This window comes from Ostrinia furnacalis, unplaced genomic scaffold (genome assembly GCF_004193835.3).
Source record: "Ostrinia furnacalis isolate ACB-3 unplaced genomic scaffold, ASM419383v2 OfSCF7470, whole genome shotgun sequence".
Lineage (NCBI taxonomy): Eukaryota > Metazoa > Arthropoda > Insecta > Lepidoptera > Crambidae > Ostrinia > Ostrinia furnacalis.
In genome coordinates this window covers 2,178-23,048 of record NW_021137709.1, presented here as the reverse complement: position 1 = coordinate 23,048, position 20,871 = coordinate 2,178, and the positions used below count along the sequence as shown (strand labels likewise).

General features: G+C 42.8%; 1 protein-coding gene across 1 annotated transcript; it reads left to right on the top strand.

Annotated features, from left to right (window-relative positions):
* Nucleotides 1-549: 549 nt before the first annotated feature.
* On the top strand, nucleotides 550-20,655 carry LOC114364810 (E3 ubiquitin-protein ligase listerin-like). Its single transcript, XM_028321117.1, has 18 exons — nucleotides 550-741; nucleotides 3,124-3,309; nucleotides 3,589-3,720; nucleotides 5,422-5,556; nucleotides 6,233-6,345; nucleotides 7,275-7,460; nucleotides 8,337-8,508; nucleotides 9,078-9,144; nucleotides 9,790-9,907; nucleotides 12,604-13,444; nucleotides 13,922-14,126; nucleotides 14,905-15,128; nucleotides 16,070-16,212; nucleotides 17,750-18,266; nucleotides 18,365-18,664; nucleotides 19,077-19,279; nucleotides 19,709-19,892; nucleotides 20,446-20,655. The coding sequence occupies exons 1-18, from the start codon at nucleotides 694-696 to the stop codon at nucleotides 20,638-20,640; spliced, it is 3,969 nt and encodes a 1,322-aa protein (XP_028176918.1). The 5' UTR covers nucleotides 550-693; the 3' UTR covers nucleotides 20,641-20,655.
* The last annotated feature ends 216 nt before the right edge of the window (nucleotides 20,656-20,871 follow it).

Genomic DNA, 20,871 nt, shown 5'->3' with positions numbered 1-20,871 from the left:
GTACCGAGTTTGAAGCGTTCGTGAGCAGACATTGCAGTTGAATATTCAAGTTCTGAATTTGATTATTGATGAATAATAAAATAAATCTACTAGCTCGATTGATGGTTTCATTTAATTTATTAAAATCAGGTTACCTATAATAATATTTTTTCGTTAATTTATGAAAATATCGAATTAGCCCGTAATCCTGAATCCTGATACATAAAGTTAGCCTATTAATTTAACACAGGTACGACTGTACTCAGTGTTGCACTATCAAATGCAATTGAAGCGCCTCTATGCCAGGGTTTTTATGTTCCTGGTCAGGCTATAGAACAAAAATTTTTGCACTGTGTATTAAGGATTTCTTAGCCCTATAAATCTGCATTCACAGCTAAAAATCGAAATGATCCTCATTAACAACACGTGTACATCACTCGACCATGTATGTCCATTTGGACATATCGGAATGGCACGCTTTGACGAGCAACTTGCTGTATCTACTCTAATCCATATCTGTGTCCATATCATTCTGTGGAGTTGAGTATTCTTTGGTGACATTGACATTTGTCAACGTTGTCAAAATCACAGAAGAAATCAGTTTCTTGAAATTGTTTTTATTACATTTAATTAAATACCTCTTTGTTTAATAATTTGTTTTTGATGTGGACTTCTGAATGTAAATTCTAAAGTGTGACTCTATAAGACAAAAATATGGGAGGTAAAAGTAAACAGAGTCAGAGAACCAAAAACAATGCTCGGGTAAGTCACCAGGGCAAACTATATTTATTGCGAACATTATTTTTTTTTTTTTTTTTTTTTTTTTTCCCCTTTTTTTTTTTGCAATCGACTTGGGTCATTATCAGATGTTTTGTCTTGCTTTTTTGTTTGTGTTCATGAGGAGGGGTATTCCAGTAAATTCTCTCCCTCGGTTTTTACTAATTCACGTAGCAATCTAGTCCAGCCTTCCAATATTCAGTCCAAGCCACTAGCATCTTTGGTCCAACTGTAATATTTGCCATCTTTTCAGTCTTGTGGTGGTCTTGTGGGTTTGTTCCACAATTTCTCTAGCAAGTTGGTTTGTGTGATGTTTTAGCCTTTCCTTATATTTGGTACAGTATTTGCTCACCTCCTCCCTGACTGTCGGCATCTCCAAGTACTCGTGTATCTCTACATTTCTAGCGAACCATGGTGAATTTGAGATTGCCCTCAGTGTTTTATTCTGAAACCTTTGGAGGATTTCAAGGTTGGAATTACTGGCAGATCCCCAGAGTTGAATCCCATAAGTCCATATAGGCTTTATTATGCATTTATAGACCAGCATTTTGTTGTTTAAACTGAGGGATGATTGTCTCCCAATCAGCCAGTAGAACTTCTTAAATTGTAAATCTGCTTCTTTTCTCTTTGTTTTTATATGGGTTGCCCAGGTTAACCTCCGGTCTAGATGGAGTCCCAGGTATCTTACACAATTTTCTGTAGGCAGTTGTTGCCCCCGTAACGTTACAGCTGGGCAGTCTCCTTTGCGGAGTGTGAACGTTATTTGTAGAGATTTAGTAACATTTGGCTTTATTCTCCACTTTTCCAGCCATTCGTCAATTTCATACAGGTGATTTTGTAGTTTTTCTGATGCCAAAGCCGGATCTTTATGACTTGCAAGACATGCGGTGTCATCTGCATATGTCGCTGTTACTACATCTGTATTGCATGGTAGGTCCGCTGTGTATATAGAATATAGCACAGGACCGAGCACAGATCCCTGTGGCACAGACGCCCCAATATCATACAGAACGGATACTTCTTCGCCAAATTTAACTTGGAACTTTCTGTCTTGTAGGTAGGACTTAAGCACCATATAATATGAATTAGGTAGAAAACTTTTTAGCTTATACAAAAGACCTTTGTGCCAAACCCTATCGAATGCCTGCTGGATGTCCAGGAACACCGCAGCACAGTATTCTTTCTGCTCCAGTGATTGTCTTATCTTGTTCACTATACGATGTACTTGTTCCACTGTGCTATGTCGCTCCCTGAACCCAAATTGGTGATCTGGTATTATGGCTTCTTCTTCTAATATTGGTTTAAGTCTTTGCAAGAATATTTTCTCAAATAACTTTGATAGTACTGGCAAAAGACTAATTGGCCTATATGAGCTCGGATCTGTGGGCACCTTTCCAGGTTTCAGCAACATGCATATTTGAGAGACGCCCCACAATCTAGGAAAGTATTGTATTCTCATTATGGCATTGAACAGCATAGTCAGGAAGACGACTGGTTTTCTGGGTAGATGTTTAAGGATTTCACCAGTGATTAAGTCAAATCCTGGAGCCTTTTTGTTGCTCAACATTCTTATTGCTCTTTGTAGTTCTCTTGGTGTTATAAGTTTTATAGGTGGTGATAGCTGCTGATCGCTCTCGAGATATTCATTTACCTCCTTTTCGAAATCACTCCTTGTTGAAGAGTTTGGTACAAACACTTGACTTAAATGTTGAGCAAAGATCTCGGCTTTCTCTTTAGGAGTTTTGGCCCAAGCTCCCGACTGAGCTCTCAATGGTGGTACTGATTGTTGTGGTCTCTTGAACTGCTTTGTGAATTTCCATAAAGAGTAATCATCACACCTTTTAGCAGATAAAGATGACAGTTTCTGTTCAAATGTATAGTTCTCATTCTCTGTTATCATTTCCCTCAGTTCTTTAGCTGCTTTTTCATAGAGTCTTCTATCATACGAATGTCTGCTCAGCTGCCAGACTCTTCTAAGTCTTCTTTTCTCCACAAGTTTTTCTCGTATTTGCAGAGGTATGTTAGTAGTTTTACTTATGGTTTTCAATTGTGGTGTACATCGCCATGCAACTTCCTGTATTAGGCGAACATTATTTGTGTTTAATTTGATAATTAAATCTTTTTATAATTAGTTTTCCACGTAGATTATGATGGTGTGAATCCGCTTTTTTCATTGTCATATCAGTATCTTTAACATGGCCCTGAACCTGAGTCTATTTTTATTTGTGTAGGTATTTCATTAAGACGTTTTGAGGTTACTCTGGTTTATACAGTACGCATAGTACATTAGTTTGGCAGAGTGTCTTCAAAAGGATTGACCTTAACCGTGTTGGAACTTGAGAGTTAAATGAATTCTGTTATGTCCAGCCATCCAGCAGCGGCCGTAGTGCTGAGCTTCTCAACAGCGTCACATTTGACCAGTCCATCATGGGAGGGAAGATGATGCCGCTGTTCCCAACTTTCACGTCACCAGCCTTGGAACAAGGGCTCACTGCGGAGTTCTCAGTATGCATCAAAAAACTCAACAAAAAAGATCCTATTACGAAAACAAAGGTAATTTAAGTACTATTTTTTTAGTAATTCTCTCATCATCATCATCATCATTTTAGCCACAGGACGTCCACTGCTGAACATAGGCCTCCCCCAATGACTTCCACATCGCACGGTTGGTAGCGGCCTAATTAATTATTAATTAAATAATTAGTAGTAATTCCCTATTCATTTTTAAATAAGACATTGTATAAATAAACCCTTTTACTAAAAGTTATATTTAAGCAAAAAATTTTATACTCTCACACATTACCATAAAATCTTGAAATCAAACACTTTCAGGCTCTTCAAGAGTTGAGTGAGTTGGTGAACAACAGCAAAGTTGACGATGTAGTGGCTGCTCTGCCCAGCTGGGCGCACTTCTACAAAATATTGGCCGTGGACACCGACTGCAAAGTTAGGGAGGCCGCTCAGGTATTTCGACATATTGTGTTGATTCTCTTGTAGTTAACAAAACCGATAAGAATAAGTGACCAAAAAAAATGCCTTCTATTTAGCTTATTGATGCAAAAAACCACCTATCGTTTTCGCAACCCCCAGGGGTCCACTGCCTTATATCTACTACTAACAATCATGAACAAATGCCACCAAAAGTCTCGTAATATTGTTGTTTTTTTTATTAAGGGGGTTCTTAAGATAGTGCTGATTTCCTAAGGGGTCCATGGACAAAAAATTTTAACTCAGTTAACCAGACTCAAATAAAAGTCATTGGTATGGTTGAAACCATAATATCTTCACAGCATAAAGTTCATATTAATATGGGCTTTATGACCACCAGAGCCTGGTTAAAGGTTAAGAAAAACTGGTCTAGAGCAGGGGTCTCCAAATTACGGCCCGCAGGCCATATCCGGCCAGCGACAGCTTAAAACTAAGCCTATGTTAGCATAGGTGGGTAGAAAAATTTAAATTGTTATGGCTCTTGCAACATATCGAAAAAAATATTACAGCCCCAAGGCTTCAAAGTTTGGAGACCACATTCAACAGTTCAGTCAACAGCACATCAGACAAAAGTTATAGTTACAAAATAACTTTAGCCACTGTATGTAACTATTTTGAAAAAGATAGGCGTTATTCAGTAAAACACCATAAAATGAATGCTGGAGTTTTTTTTTTAAAGATTATTAGCAATTTGTATTGCTCAAATTACTTATCTAAGTCCCGTTAGCCCCTCGTGTTAAGCTTAATAAGCTAGTGTTACGAGTAGGCTCACCACAATAGTCGAGCGGCGGTGGGATTCGAACCCGCGTTCGTCGGATCTCGAGTCGGCCAGTCCGACCACTTCACCGTCTATAAAGTTGATGATTTATACTCGTGCTATACATTATAATCTATATCGGCTATCGTGGCTATAAAAGACAATGCCGGACATTGGCGTCTTTTTTTTTTTCGCGCGGCCATCGATTTTGTTTTTTTATTACAAAATAGTGTAATAAACCAAATTTACTATGACATGTATACCTCTAAACTCAGTCTGAACTGAGTTACGAGCATTAGAAGTTTGATTATTTTACATACTAGATTTGCTTTTTGCGCGTAAGTTTTGTAAGAAATTGCAACAAAATAGTGAAATTGTATGTGTAATCAAACAATACCATCCATTAAAGGCTCCAGGCATCAGTATGGAGCAGAATCAGCGCAATAAAAAAATAGCGCAATATTTTGTTGCAATCTATAATATAAAAATGAATCGCAAAATGTGTTGGTAAGCGTATAACTCAACAACGCCTGGACCAATTTTACCAATTCTTTTTTTTAAATGTTTGTTGAAGTCCAAGGATGGTTTTTACAGCGAGAAAAGTTTGAATAATTTCCGGGTAAATACTAAAAAACTCGAAACTTCACCCCTAAGGGTAAAACGGGGTCCACGCGTACGAAGTCGCGGGCGGCCGCTAGTTTCTTATAAAACTTGCGCGCAAAAAGCAAATCTAGTATGCAAATCATCAAACTTCTAATGCTCGTAACTCAGTTCAGACTGAGTTTAGAGGTATACATGCTATAGTAAGTTTGGTTTATTACACTATTTTGTAATCAAAAAACAAAGTGTGGTCGATGGCCGCGCGAAAAAAAAAAGACGCCAATTTCCGGCATTGTCTTTTGACGTGAATGTCCCCCCAGGCGTGCCACCTGAGCGTGGCGCGCGCGTGCGGGCGGCGGATGGCGCCGCAGCTGCGGCAGCTGGTGCCGGCCTGGCTGCAGGCGCAGCACGACGAGCACGCGCCCGCGCAGGCGCACGCGCACAACTCGCTGGCCGTACGTATCGCCACGATCTATTATTATTCCACTTCATCACCTGGACTTGATAACCCACGTAGACTACGAAAGTCTGACTCTTTGACGCACGTATTGGGGCCTAAAGTATACAACCGATTGTCTAAAATAGTGAAAGAAGCGGTATCACTCCATTCTTTCAAATTTCAATTAAAAAAGTGGTTGATCGAGCAGGCGTTCTATAAAATTGACGAACTGTTTGGAATTTAATTATTATTGACACTGTTACCCACTATTTATTTTGACATTTAATTGACATTAATTCTATTTGTATTATTAATTTATTTGGACATGATGTGTATTTCTTTCTTATTAATACTGCAATTGTTTATTATTAATAAGAAAATATATTGAAAATTTGACATGTAATGAACATTATGAATAAATTTCTTATTCTTAGACCATCGCCACACCTAAACAATCCTTATCACTTCGCTATTAAGGTCCGGTTTCCATCAAGGCGAAGCTGAGCGGAGAAATGTTTTGAACGACCAATCAGATGTCATTCAGATTAAATGAAATTGACTTAGGTGTTCAAAACATTTCTCTGCTCCGCTCCGCCTTGGAACCGGGCCTTACACATAGTATGTTTCTCGCACTCACGCATGATGCACACACGCAAAAAGACTACGTAATAACGACTTATTTTGATCAACAGGCCACATTTCCAGAGAATAAATTGCCAGAAGTTATATCGTTCTGTAAGGCAGAAATAATTGCTCATCTTCTTGAAAATATCACTGGGAGTGGAGACAAAGTCGTCATGAGCAGGTGGGACAATATTTTGTTTTTTTTTTTTTTTTTAATTGTGTGTGTGATGACATGACATAGAGATGGCGCTTCACAAGTAAATTAGTTTACAATGCTCACATATAATTTTGTGTAATCATTATAGATAGTCACAATAGTATCAGACTATGTCTTACAAAATAGTATTTATTGTTACTATATTGGATGCCTGTGTTTAGTCGTCTGATAGTCTGATAGTCACAGTAAGATTATCCCCTAGTACCGGTAGCTCCCTCTTCGCGGGAGTGTCCCGCAGGTTTTTAGTGGGTAAAGCCTGGTCCGTGAGCACGTAGAATTTTGTCCAATGACCCCAAGCTACCCATCCTTATCGCTCGCGCGTAATTATGTTGCTGTCACGCTCGCACACTCACAGCGGGCGCCCGTCGCACAGTCGTGACAGCAATATAATTACGCGCGAGCGATAAGGATGGGTAGCTTGNCGTAGAATTTTGTCCAATGACCCCAAGCTACCCATCCTTATCGCTCGCGCGTAATTATGTTGCTGTCACGCTCGCACACTCACAGCGGGCGCCCGTCGCACAGTCGTGACAGCAATATAATTACGCGCGAGCGATAAGGATGGGTAGCTTGGGGTCATTGGACAAAATTCTACGTGCTCACGGACCAGGCTTTATATTATCTTGTCGGTTGGCAGCCGGTATTGCTGCCACCCGACAAGGGAGTCCCACATAACCCGTCACTTCCCCCTAGCGAGTATACGCAAATTATTTTCGTGCGTCAAGCAAAAAACTAAAGACAGAGTTTATCCCCAGGATCGAAAGCGCCGAGGAGCGCTCGCTGCAGCAGCAGCGGCTGGACGAGAGAGTCCCGCATAATCCGCCTTCTTCTCTAGTATATGTAAAGTATTTTCGTGCGTCAAAAAAAGAAACTAAAAAAGGATTATCCCCCAGGATCGAGAGCGCTGAGGAGCGCTCGCTGCAGCAGCAGCGGCTGGTGGCCAGCAGCCTGCAGGGGCTGCGCTTCCTGGCGGCGCGCCTGCCGCCCGCGCAGCACGCCTGGCTGTGGGCCGAGCTCGAGCCGCTGTTCGCCGCGCCCGCCTTCTGGAAGTACCCCACGCACGCGGCGCCGCAGGTCAGGTGCGTCTGCTGCAGGACTCCAGGATCGAGAGCCCGAGGAGCAGCAGTAGCTGTTGGTAGCAACACCCTTCGTAGTTCGTACAGCCAAATATTCACAGGTTCCTGTTTAATATCCGGCTCGAAGGACCATATCTATTGCTCACACGGTTCACGCGGCGCAATAGAATGAGGGTTTTCGCGATTGAAAAATCCGCCAGATGGCAATACGTAGACGCGAGGTCCAAATGCTGCATGATTGGTTATTTTTGACATGACATTGACAGATATGTCAAAATCCACCAATCATGCAGCATTTGGACCTCTCCCGTCTACGTATTGCCATCTGGCGGATTTTTCAATCGCGAAAGCCCTCATTGGTCTTGAACAGACGTATTTTTTTACAATGGGTGAAGAATACGCGCACAAGTGTCGTCACTCACTGCTCGCTCGTGATTCCCTTGTGGATTAAGCCCGCCGGCGAATACGCCGCGCGTGTTTTGTTTTCGATGCATACTCGAGGAAATGACCAGGCTGAGTAAACTAACATTAAGTAGATTTTTCGTCGGCCGATAGTTTAGTCGGGCAGTTGATCAGTATGGGCATGTATGGGCAACACTACGCCGATTCGATTTGGCCGATTCTTCATGCAATTTAAAATCGGGCACAACTATCGGCCAACTAAAAATTAACGGTGTGCGCCTACTCTAAAGCCGGTTGCAAACCAAGAGCTAAGCTAAGTTAGTTTCGTTTAGCTCGCATAGCTGACGCAGTTTCCCATAGTCGTGTGTAGACTGAAAACTATGCCAATTCTATGGGAAACTGCGTCAGCTATGCGAGCTAAACGAAACTAACTTAGCTTAGCTCTTGGTCTACAACCGGTATAACTCTCCCCCGCAGGGCGGCGTGGTTCGGCGCCATGAGCAGCGTGATAGAGCGGTTCGGCGACTCACTAGGCGCAGGCGTAGGCGCGCGCGCCACGCGAGTTTTGTTGGCGGCTGCGCACGAGCGTCAACCCATCGTCGCGCACCAGCTGTGGGGCTGCCTACTGGCGCTTATGTACAGCGTGCCGGTACATATTGTGCTCTTTATTTCATTTATCTAATCTGCTAACTACCTACATGCTAATGCTAATTTACATGGACCCAAAAACCGGTTTTTTGACTGATTTATGTCACTACTAACCTAGATTTTAAGTATAACTAGCTGACCCGGCGAACTTTGTTCCGCCTTAATGGCAATAAATAAGCAGACTTTTTTTTAATTTCGAACGGGATAAAAAGTATCCTATGTCCTTCTCCTGGCTCTAAGCTACCTCCCTGACAATTTTCAGCTAAATCGGTTCAGCCGTTCTTGAGTTATAAGTGGAGTAACTAACACGACTTTCTTTTATATATATAGATATTGTTACTAAAACAACTCTGTATGGATCATAATTGGTCTGAAATAAACGTATTATTATTATATAAAAAGATATGACAATGATCGTGTCAATGACGCTTGACATCAGAATACTAAACAGAACCTTTTTGCATGCCTTTCATATGGGATTTTACAGAAGGTAATATTTTCAATTCATTTAGTTCATTGTGTAAAATTTTGGTTATAAGAAGAGATTTATTAATACATGCAAAATTACAGGACTGGCACAAATGGCTCGACAGAAAGGATCTCCTCATCAAACGAATTCTGGAAATGCTAGAAAAAGGTAACTTCAATTTGTGTGATTTAACTTAAACGTAATGTCTCCTAATCCAAACCTTGTTGCATAATATTATTATATTCCTGTCTGTTGACTCGACTGTTATTGAAAAAAAAAAACAGAGCAACCAAATTGAGAACCTCCATCTTTTTGAAGTTGATTGGTAAATTAGAGAAGCTTTTGCAGAAAAAGTGTTTTCCTATAGTCTGGTCTGCGAGCACGTAGAATTTTGACCAATGACCCCAAGCTCATCTTTATCGCTCGCGCGTAATTATGTTGCTGTCGCGCTCGCACACTCACTACGGGCGCCCGTCGCTCAGTCGTGACAGCAATATAATGAGGGCTATCGTTTTAGCGCTCACCAGTTGGCGCCACTGTAGAGTAAGGTCCTGTCACTTGGTAGTCGCGAAGACAGTGGCGCCAACTTGTGAGCGCTAAAGTGGTAGGAGGAGTATCGCATTTGCACTCATCAAGATGGCGCCACTGTAGAGTAAGGTCCTGTCAATCGCCAGGGGTGCCAACTGTTAAGTATAAAAACGATAGCCCTCATTACGCGCGAGCGATAAGGATGGGTCATTGGGGTCATTGGACAAAATTCTAGTGCTCACAGACAGGGCTTTAGAAGTTTTTAGTAATTGTTATATTGTACAGGCGGCTGGGGCGACGCACGGCGGCTGAGCGACATGCTGCTGCCGCTGCTGGCGCACCTGCCGCCCGACCTGCTCACAAGGGACTTCCACGAGGCCTTCTTCGGCGCGCTCTGCAAGGGGTGAGCTCTGACTTACGCTTCAACCACACCGACGCGTGCAGATCGCCGTTGCTGGCGCGATCATAGGCCAATGCAATGACAGGTCGCGCGGACTGTCATGGGTCGCGACAAGTATGCATCACAGTTGCGACAAAGGCACTACCACAGAATAATAATAAGTACTACGTACAGAAGTTTTACTTCGCGAAGGTATTTAAAAAAATGTATATTCAATGTCATTAACAATATGGTGTAATTTAGCCTGTCTCAAGAGTCAAGCACCATTTTGTTGACAAACGTCAGTGATCGGCACTGCGCCGAAGTTATAGGGCTGACTTCGGTAAAATGATGTGACGTGAGGTGCCAAACTGCGGGAAATGGCAGAGGAAATACATGATTTATCATGAATTATCATGAATAATATTAACTACTTATTTACCTCTCAGTGTCTTGAGGCAACTTAAAAAAGTACATTCTGTGTCTTTATTATTATTTTGGCAGTTAAATACTGCACAGTATTTAGTACACCATTTTCTTTATTTTCTTCCATCATACACAAGAATACGCGTGCGTGAGTCAATGTTCGCTCGTATGTGAGGCCTTGTCGAATAGTATCCTGTAGGTGGGCCATCGTGCGTGTTTTGTTTTCGATGTAAACTCGCGGAGATGAACAGGCCTGGCACTACAAACGTTGGAGCGACAGTACTTTATGCCGACAATCAATGGCGCGACTGAACATTAGCTCGACAAACGTTAGTGCGCCACAACTACACACACCGGCAGATTTAGCGGAACGCAAAAAAAAGAATGAAAATAAGGAAAATTACTACTGATCTATGAAATATTTATTATACAAAATAAAGAGATAATTAAAATAAAATAAAATAACATAGATTTTTTAAATATTTAGTCGTTTTTATTTAATAAAAAATCATCGAAACGAAATTTCAATTTTTCAGTTTTGAACAAAAATTAGAAATTGTGGCCAGATTAAAAATTAGGGTAGCTTATCACTAACCAAATGAATTAATTAATGATGAGTATTTCCCCCTCTTGCTCTGATGATGGTTTCCATTCATCTGAGCATGCTGCAGTTAATGTTATGAAGGGTATTTTGGGGCAATGTCTGCCATTCCTCTAGTAACGCGTTTCTCAACACCACCGGTGGTATTCTGAGTTTAACACATCTTTTAAGAAAGTCCAAGACATGCTCTATAGGATTCTTGTCTAGGGATCTTGCCAGCCACTGCATCATGGGTATATCCAAATGGTTTAGATGTGCCTGTACTGAGCGAGCACTGTGAAAACGAACATTATCGTGAATTAAACTAAAGGAGTCCACAATAAATGGAGTAAATGGCACATCATGTTCTTCTAAAATGTTCCTAGTGTACCATTCAGAAGTCGTATTTCCTCCATCACCCACCACTAACTCCGTGCGAGCTCCCAAACAAATCCTTCCCCACACCAGAATTAAGCTACCTCCATAAACCACGATATTTTCAAAATTAAGACTAAATGTTACGTTCTCTTTGTGTCTCCATATTCGCTATCTTCCATCGATCTGGTTTAAGAGAACTCTGCACTCATAAGTGAAGAGATCATGCCTCCAGTCGTTCAAGACCCAATCACGATATTCACGTGAAAAGTTCAATATGTTTTTTCGGTGCTGTGTCACAAGTTGGAGCTTTCTCGGGTATGCACGACCCTATACCAACTTCAGTAAATCTCCTGTGAACTGTGGGCTCAGTCACTCTTACTCCTCGAGTGTCTTTAAGGTTATTTCTGGCTTGAACAGCAGGTAACCGCGACTTTCTGAAAACTCGAAGTTGTAAAAAACGGTCATCCCGTCGCGAAGTACGCCTTTTTCTGACTTGAACCCTCCTCCTAACGACAGAAATGATCAATCTGTACCGTTGGTTACTGCCATGGGTGGTCGATACTGATCAACGACGTCTTACGGCAGCCGATTTGTATGCATGGCCGTTACTTCTCATTTCATCTGCCTTAATGATTTCTGACGGTGCTAAGCTGGGCATAATAAACCCTTATAAGTAACTGAATGCTTACACAACAAAATTCTCAAAAAAAAACATCTTTCACGTAAAAGAAATCCAAATTAGCAAAAGCTTCATTCAATTCAAAACACTCAACGAAACTGTTGATGGGGTAATTTAAACAAAATAATTAAAAAAATATACTGTTGGCAATTAGTTTTTTCATATTTAGAATTAAATTAAAAAATAATATCATAATTAGGCATTTTTTTCCTAAAATAATGATGATATTGATGCTTTTTTTTCCGTTCCTCTAAATCTGCCGGTGTGTGTATCTTATTTAAATACCCTTCACACTAGCGTCTTTCGAGAGACGTTTTGTCAGCAGATCTTTGCCGGGTCAATGCAGAGTTGGTGTCGCGTCGTCAATTCACATTGATTTTACCCGAACACTCGGGCGCTGGCAAGATGGCGACACTCGAACATCTTTCAATCTCATCTGCTCGGAGATCACTTACCATCCCGTGTTTTCTTGAATACCTGACCGAAATCATCGTCTTATCACCCTTTATGGAGACATGTAAAGTGCCCCTAAAGGTTTACCTTTTCTATACAAAATTTGAATAAAATTAAACATTTTTTATTTGATTTGATGTGTGCACGAAAAATATTTATCAACTTATTATGTAGGTACCTGAACTATGTTATTTTTCTTCACAGCTTACTGAAGAAAAATATCCTCAGTTCAAAAAGCGAGCGACAGTACTGGATTACGAGCTTATCGGAATGCTTGCGGTACCTCTCCATCCAACAGAATGACTACGTCCTAGAGGTCGTGACCTCCGTGCACCGCACGTGGCTCAAGAACGTGCTCCTGCCCGAGCACGACGCGCAGCTAAGGAATAACTTGGTCAAGCACTCCGCCACTACCATGGTCGCGCTCGTCAAGTACTGGCTCAAGCAGTCCAAAGAACCGAACGGCGAAAAATATGACCAGCTCATCAGAAACTTCTGGCAAAACGTTGCGTCGACGGTTTTACTGCAACTGGACGAAACGACAGTGGATGCTGAAAAAATCGTGCACATTATTGAAGGACACATTTTGCTGTTGCAAACTTTGAAAACGGCTTTCCTTAGTGAAAATAAGAAACCTCTTAGCATAAAATTCCACGGTGATGTTCCTAACGAGGAGGCGGAGACTAAAGTCACTCCGGTCCAGGACCTTGATGCGGCGTCGATAGAAAGATACAAACATAACTTAAACGAAGTCGTAGAGAAAATTGTGTGTGGGCATTTCGAATTCGCAAACAAAATAGATATTTGCGAACCTATCCTCATGCCTCTGATCACCATTCTGAATGAGTTCGACAGTAAAAACCTGTACATAGCAGTGGGTAAACATTTCAACGCGAACGGAGTGTACGAGCTGTACGATAAATTGTTGAGGACTTGGATGGTGACCGACACGATGCGGTGTAAGGCGATAGTCGACGTCATTTTCATCTTGATGAAACACTTGACTGATGAAGAACAGGATGCAGTCCTTGCGTCATTTGATCAGGTTCGTATCTACTCTTTTATAACTTACATTCTACTTAATATTTGTTTGTAAATAGCCTGCATCATGGGTATTGAAGGATATTGAGACAAACTGCATATAAATACTAATTTTAGGCTAATATAGAACGGATTGTCTTCTAGTGTATGGTCTTGTTACTTAGTTGTCCTATTAAATCAATAAAATAAAATATAATTTTAGGAGTTTACCATAACTGTTTTAAGAATAGGTTGACGGGTGATAGTCACTTGCTGTCATTCGTCAAAATAACGTAACATAGCGTCTCGAGAAGACTAATGTGACCTTTAGCTGGTTTCACAGTCACGCTTGTTGTCAGTGCTGAACTTTTAGAAGTTCTTTCAGTCTCACGTTAATTATGTCGCCACGTCTCATCTCAGCGGTGCACCATTGCAATGCTAAAAGGTTACGTAGCCGTGCATGTCGTTGCAGACGTACGTCATATTATAACGTTGTCCGTAGTTCCCGTGCGGCGCGCTGGAGTGGTGCGTGTCTGCGGCAGCTTGCCACCTGCAGTGGAGGTGCGCGGGCACGCGGCGCTGGCTGCGCGGGCGCACCGTGCGCGCGGCGCTGCTGGCCCTCACGCGCCGCCTGCTGCGCCGGCGCTGCGCCGCGGCCAGGAGCCTGCTGCTGGTGTGCCTGTCGCGCGACGCCGCGCCCGCTGGCGGTGAGTAGCGTGCGGCAGTGGCGGGCGGCGGGCGCGCGGCGCTGCTGGCCCTCACGCGCCGCCTGCTGCGCCGGCGCTGCGCCGCGGCCAGGAGCCTGCTGCTGGTGTGCCTGTCGCGCGACGCCGCGCCCGCTGGCGGTGAGTAGCGTGCGGCAGTGGCGGGCGGCGGGCGCGCGGCGCTGCTGGCCCTCACGCGCCGCCTGCTGCGCCGGCGCTGCGCCGCGGCCAGGAGCCTGCTGCTGGTGTGCCTGTCGCGCGACGACGCGCCCGCTGGCGGTGAGTAGCGCGCGGCAGTGGCGGGCGGCGGGCGCGCGGCAAATTTGTTCTTAATGGCAATGGAATTCTATTTATAGCAGCTTCGAAATCTGTCATCATCATCATCATCATTTCAGCCATAACACGTCCACTGCTGAACATAGGCCTGCCCCAATGACTTCCACATCACCCAGTTGGTAGCGGCCTCCATCCAGTGCCTTCTTGCTTCCTTTATGAGGTCATCGGTCGATCATTAACAAATAATTCCAAGGCACAACTTCTTTTAAATAAAATAAAAACAGAGGCTCCCTCTATTTCCCTGTAAACCTAGGTCGTTAAAGGCAGTGCAATTCTATTTATAGTAGCTTCGAAATCAGTAAATTAATTATACTATCAATCATGTTCACGAGCTGATGACGCCACAGTCCCTTTTGCCATACAAAATCTATTAGAGAATCACATCATGACAGCTCATAAAAATTATTGATTTCATTGTATAACCCTATGTTAATTATGTCTTCAGAGATGTTAATCGGCGACGAGACAGCGTCCAAAATCGCAGAAGTGGTCAGCGGCGCGCTAAGAGAGGCGCTGGACCCATCTAACGCGGACCAAGAGGACGGCATCGACCTCGAGCACGCGGCGTCCATCGCGGCGCACCTGGCCACAACAGTTGCTTCGAAGGCGACTGATGAGAACTACCTGCAGTTGACGCTCAACCTCTTCATGGTGAATGTGGCTGTGCCGGTAAGGGCTACGTGTATTATTTACTTGTACGACTTCTGTAGTTAAGCAGAAAAATAGTTCTAAGTCATAAAGTTTCTAAATGAGTGGGTAATAAAGAATATGCATCGATTTTAAAAATAAGTAAATTATTTAATTAAATCTTAGAATTTCTGTAAAATAAGTATTTAAATAGCTTGTAACTTTTTTGTTTCCACTTTGTATGGAAATAGGTGAACGTAACGTCACAACATGCGGTCATGGTAACTGCGTATTATTCTAACGTGTCGAGTGACGTCATGAAAATTTTGATGTTTATATCTTGTATTTTTGCGACTTATTATAGAAAAGCGCTGAATGATTTGAAAATGCATGTAGGCCTAGGATGCGCACCGCGATAAGCTTTTATCGTGCCATTTTATCGTTATAAGTGATATTTTTAAACGTGATAAGCTTCGATAAGATTTTATCACGGCGCGCATTCTTATTTTATTTATTTTTATTTTATTTTTATTTTCTTTATTCAGAAAACCACAGCTCTTTATAATAATAATACAAACAGGTATTTTTGTTCTTACAGCCAATAATGGATTCTATATATTATTACAATCTCGTAAAAAACAGTCAAAGGGGCAAAAAAAAGAAATATAGGCTTCTAGCCCGGCAGGACTACTGAAATGTAAGAAATAAAAAAACTTGATTCCCAATAGGGAATACAATATAGCGCAATAGCGCGACAATTATTGTACACTAGCAGCCGCCCGCGACTTCGTACGCGTGGATCCCGTTTTACCCCCTTAGGGGTGGAGTTTCGTAAAATCCTTTCTTACCTGATACCTACGTCATAACATCCACCTGCATGCCAAATTTCAGCCCAATCCGGCCAGTTGTTTGGGCTGTGCGTTGATAGATATGTCGGTCAGTCACCTTTGAGTTATATTTAGATAGTATTTTTGTGTTGGTAGCGCGGCTCGCCCCGGCTGAGCGTGGAGTCGTGGCTGGAGGTGCGCGGCGCGGCGCACGACGGGCTGGCGGCGCTGCCGCGGGAAGCGCGCGTGGCCGCCCGCGCCCGCGCCGCCAACGAGCTGCATAACGCCCTGCTGGCGCTGTGAGTGACCTATCACTATATTTATTTATTTACTAGCGGCCGCCCGCGACTTCGTGCGCGTGGATCTCGTTTTACCCCCCCTTCATCTATCTTACGCGGTTTAGATTTTTTCATACAAATGTTTTTTCCCACTAACTCCCGTTCCCATGGGAATTTTGCAATATCCTGTTGTAACTAAGCTTTAAGTTTACTAAGGTACCTGCATGCCAAATTTCAAACGTCTAACTTAAGCGGTTTAGATTTTTCGTACAAAAGGATTTTCCAGCTAATTCCCGTTCTCGTGGGAATTCCTAAGTATCCTATAACCTGCCCAGAAGTATGAAGAATAATTGTACCAAGTTTCGTTAAAATCCGTCAAGTGGTTTTTGTTTCTATAAGGAACATACAGACAGACAGACAGAGAGACAAAAATTTTACTGATTGCATTTTTGGCATCAGTATCGATCACTAATCACCCCCTGATAGTTATTATTATTATTATTTATTTTATGGAAAACAAACAGCATATATGTATTATTAATAGATGAGGCGGTTAAGATCAAAAATGCCTTACATAGTTTTCACAAATAGCATATCAAGATACAATACAAAACAAATTATTTAGCATGCAGTATAACTACAATATATGAAAAAAGTTAAAACAATACAGAAAATACCTACTAAGGCCATAACAAAATAGCAGAATATTAAGCAGTAAACAGATACTTCAACTTTTTACCGGGAGAGTGCTAAGTAGTGTCGCCAAAGAATTCTTTATTACTTTGATTTTTGAAATAGTTTTGTCTCACAATATGAAAAAGGTCAAAATTTTCAGAATAATTGCTGTTAAAAGTTTTGAAAACTCTGTTAAAGAAGGAATTGCGTCCATTATTAGTGGTACATGCATCAACGTGAAGTCTAAGATAATTTCTCCTGACATTGGCACGAGTTGGCACCAGAGTAAATACAAATGAGTAGGTCATGTTCATAGAAACGCGGTTTGTATGTGAGCGCGCCAACACGTATGCGGCGCGCACGCACACACTGACAAAATTTAGCGGAGATTAGCGGGGAGCCAGTCGTGGTTGCGCCGAATTTTGTCAGTGTGTGCGTGCGCGCTGCATGATACGTATATTGGCGCGCTCACATACAAACCGCGCTCGATGCGTTTCTATGAAGATGACCTACTCATTTGTATTTACTCTGCTATAACCCCAGCTACTCATGCATGACTGTTACTTAGTCACTGAAAATAATCGTGCCCCATTGAACTATTTTACGACGACCATAAAGAAATAGCTTGATAAGAAAGCATATGATTTGATCGTGTTCTTTGGTTAGGTGTCGCTAGCGAATGCGTCAAAAAATCTATCTAGTTCTCGAAAGTAGGCGCTAGGGGAGCTTTACAATCTGCCATACATTTTTTACGCAGTCGCTAGCGAGCACACCTAATATTATAATCTCATAATAAGCACCCTGTAGTCCTGTATGCTGCAATTCTCCTCGACTCGCAGATCTCTAGCTCTAGTACCAATATGCTTACCTTTTCTAATTTCAGTAAGGATACAGTCAGCATAACCCAGATCGAGCACATGACGTCACTCTGCCCGTTCTTGTTGAGCGAATGCGACGACAGCGAGCCCCCGACCGACGTCAGCGAAATTGTTGAATTCACGAAGCAGGTGCTCGCTCTCCCACAAACGATGTCAGCTGTCCCGGCCGAAACCTTCGCCTTACGATACGACTGCATCGCCAACAGACTCAACTGCCCGTTCGAAGACGACAACGACCTCATCAAAGCCATAGTGAAGGAAGCGTCCGATAGCAATCCGACGGAACTAACTATAACCGACCTTGTGCCGTATTTGAATAAGTTCCTATTTCGCGCGATATTCCTGCGGACCATGCTCCTGCATAGAGGCTCGCACGAGGAGGAGGAAGATGAGGACGAGGAGCCGAAGCAGAACGAGGCGTGGTGCAATAACTTGGTGAGCGACGAGTACATACAAGAGGAGTTTTGTAATTTGCTTCGAGATTTCATGGTTGTGACCTCCCTACATGAAGGATATGGCTACGTAAGTAAACAGTCATTATGATTTCGTCTTGTGAAATATCAATATTTTCTAAATTGTGTTTTTAGACGTATATTGATTTATCATTTATTTTATTCCAGTGGGTCCACCACACGCTAATACAGGAAACGAAATCCAAAATGGACGCAATATTCGATGCTATAATTCCCGAGACGTCCGAAGACCTCAGGGCTAGTATTCTCACCCGGCTGTCGGAGCGCGCGGCCGCCGAAGGCTACTACTGGTCGTACGCGCGGCGCTTCTACGAGACCAAGGTGGCGAAGGATGGGGACGGTGACGAGAAGGGAGACCCGGCAGGTGTTACTAAGCTGGCTGAGGATTTGGACGTGACGAAGATTGAGACTATGCTGACGGGGAATGGATTTTTCCATAGTTTACAGGTACTTTGCTTATTTATCTGTATACTCCATGATCCGTCATAGTAAAAAAAAATGTGATTATGGTGTAAACGTAATAATCGCACCACGTTCGACGGGCGTGCTTATTCCTATGCGTACTCACTAGCCGGAGCGCGTCATGTACTATCGGCAACAGTGTTAACTGCCCATTGCCAGTCATGTCATCTCGTTCTATCGCAAAGAATCAACATTTGATTAGAGCGAGAGCAAAACGGAAATGGATAGTTAACAGTGTGGCCGTGTGTACATTTTTTCAGAATAATGATTTTTTGAGATCCATTATTTTTGTTCAAGTTTAGTTTTGATTTGGACAGAATTCAGATTTACAATATTTCCTTATCCATGTGCGTATTGTCGTGACTATAACAGACTTCAAAAATAACCATACCCGCAGGCGAACACGAAATGGAGTTCAGATTCGCTGGCTCGTGCGCAATGCGCATTCGCGGTGATGCTGCGAGCGACGATGGCGGCGCACGGCTCGCGCGCGGGCGCTGATGAGTTCGCGCGCGCCGCGCTGTCTGCCTGCACTGATTGCAATCTGGATGCCGTCATCGACTTCTATCATAGAAACTCGGAGACCATGCTCATTGAGAGGTGAGTGCACTTATACACTATATGCAAGATTTATCTCTGAAGATAAATCGCTTAAATGCAGAGACGATCGGGGCGTCTAGGAAGTTTTGCTTATAGTCTGATGAACTCTGATGCTCGCCATTTTTTTGTCATTGATGCTTACCATTCTTTTTTTTTTATTTTATTTTTATGTGACAGGCAAACGAGCACATTCACACATTTTGCGTACTAGGCTATATGGTTGTAGTTGTAACCCTAGCAGCAGTATCGATTTTTAAGTGACATTTGCGAGCTGAAGATATTATGCACGTTACATTTTCAACATGCTAAAATTAAAACACTGGCATTTCAGAGGAATTTATGACTTCAGATATCGTGACTGTTGATGAACTGACATCAGAAATCACATCATAATTTTAATGTTATATTAATTGCAATGTATCGTTCCAGAGACATATCAACTATGTCCTGGGGCGAGGTGGTATGCGAGTCTAGCATTGTAGAATGCGTGATCGCAGCCTTGAGCCGGGACGGCTGGACCGCGGCGCCGCACCACTGGGACTTTGCCACCGTCACGCTGTGCACGCTCGTCGAGTGCGTGCACATGGCGCAGAAACATTATGGATGCACCAAGGTACTATTTAGGACGTTATTTGTTTTACAGCATGTGTGTAATTGTAAACTAAGGTAAAAATATTATCGAAAGACGAGAAAACGTACTTCAGTCTTGGTGTTGTGCTTTTTTAGATTTTTCCGAAATATTTAAAAGTCTGCGTGAGATGTTCATAAAATAGTCCCTGACACCTCTTCATCAGAGAACAGAACGTTCCCACCCTTCTATGATTGACATCTCGCTGATGAATTTATTCCACTTCATATTCTAGGTGAATTGAGTCGACTAAATCAATCGCCTTTGTTCACCTAGGAATTAATTCATCTACTCAGATGCGAAGACCTGGATGAATTATTTCCTAGGTAAATAAAAGCCGATCGCTTTAGTCGAATCAATTCACCCGGGTGAAATGGTTCCGAGATGAAATGAGGACACAAAAAAATCCACTTTAATCACCCAGGTGAACAAAGTGGAATAAATCCCCACTGATATGTACGAATTGATTTGTTATTACGTAAACTGTTTTGAGTGTGTTTTCGCACTAGAAGAGATTGACTGGTATAGCCGTTTCCAGGTGGCGATGCTGTCTCTAGCGACGTTCCGGCTGTACTCGTTCGTGGAGCAGTTCATCGGCGGCATCAAGGCGGAGTGCGAGCGGCGCCAGCCCCTGCCGCACGTGTTCGAGCTGCTGGCCGAGTGGCGCGACGTGTTCGCGCCCGCGCTCAACACGCAGCTCTATACTATTGCAGCGCATCTGCTGCGTGAGTAATTACACTGATATCATTTATTCGGCGATGCTGTCTGTAAATGTGCACACTGGCTCACCGTCACACCAAGCGTCTCACTGCGGCACGTCCATACTCGCCGGCGTCTGCCGTACGACTGACTCGTCCCACTCGTAACGACGTCGCGTGACTGCCTATCACTTGTGTACGTGAGACAGCGTATTGTATCTATCTAGTACGTAGATACAAACACTACACTGTCGCTAGGGACGTTC

What these genes read in the sequence shown, in the direction of transcription:
- LOC114364810 (XM_028321117.1), top strand. Translation starts at nt 694, where the DNA reads ATGGGAGGTAAAAGTAAACAGAGTCAGAGAACCAAAAACAATGCTCGG. An exon ending in TCTGGAAATGCTAGAAAAAG is followed by an intron (nt 9,145 to 9,789) that starts GTAACTTCAATT and finishes TATATTGTACAG; the next exon opens with GCGGCTGGGGCGACGCACGG. An exon ending in CGACGCCGCGCCCGCTGGCG is followed by an intron (nt 14,127 to 14,904) that starts GTGAGTAGCGTG and finishes TTATGTCTTCAG; the next exon opens with AGATGTTAATCGGCGACGAG.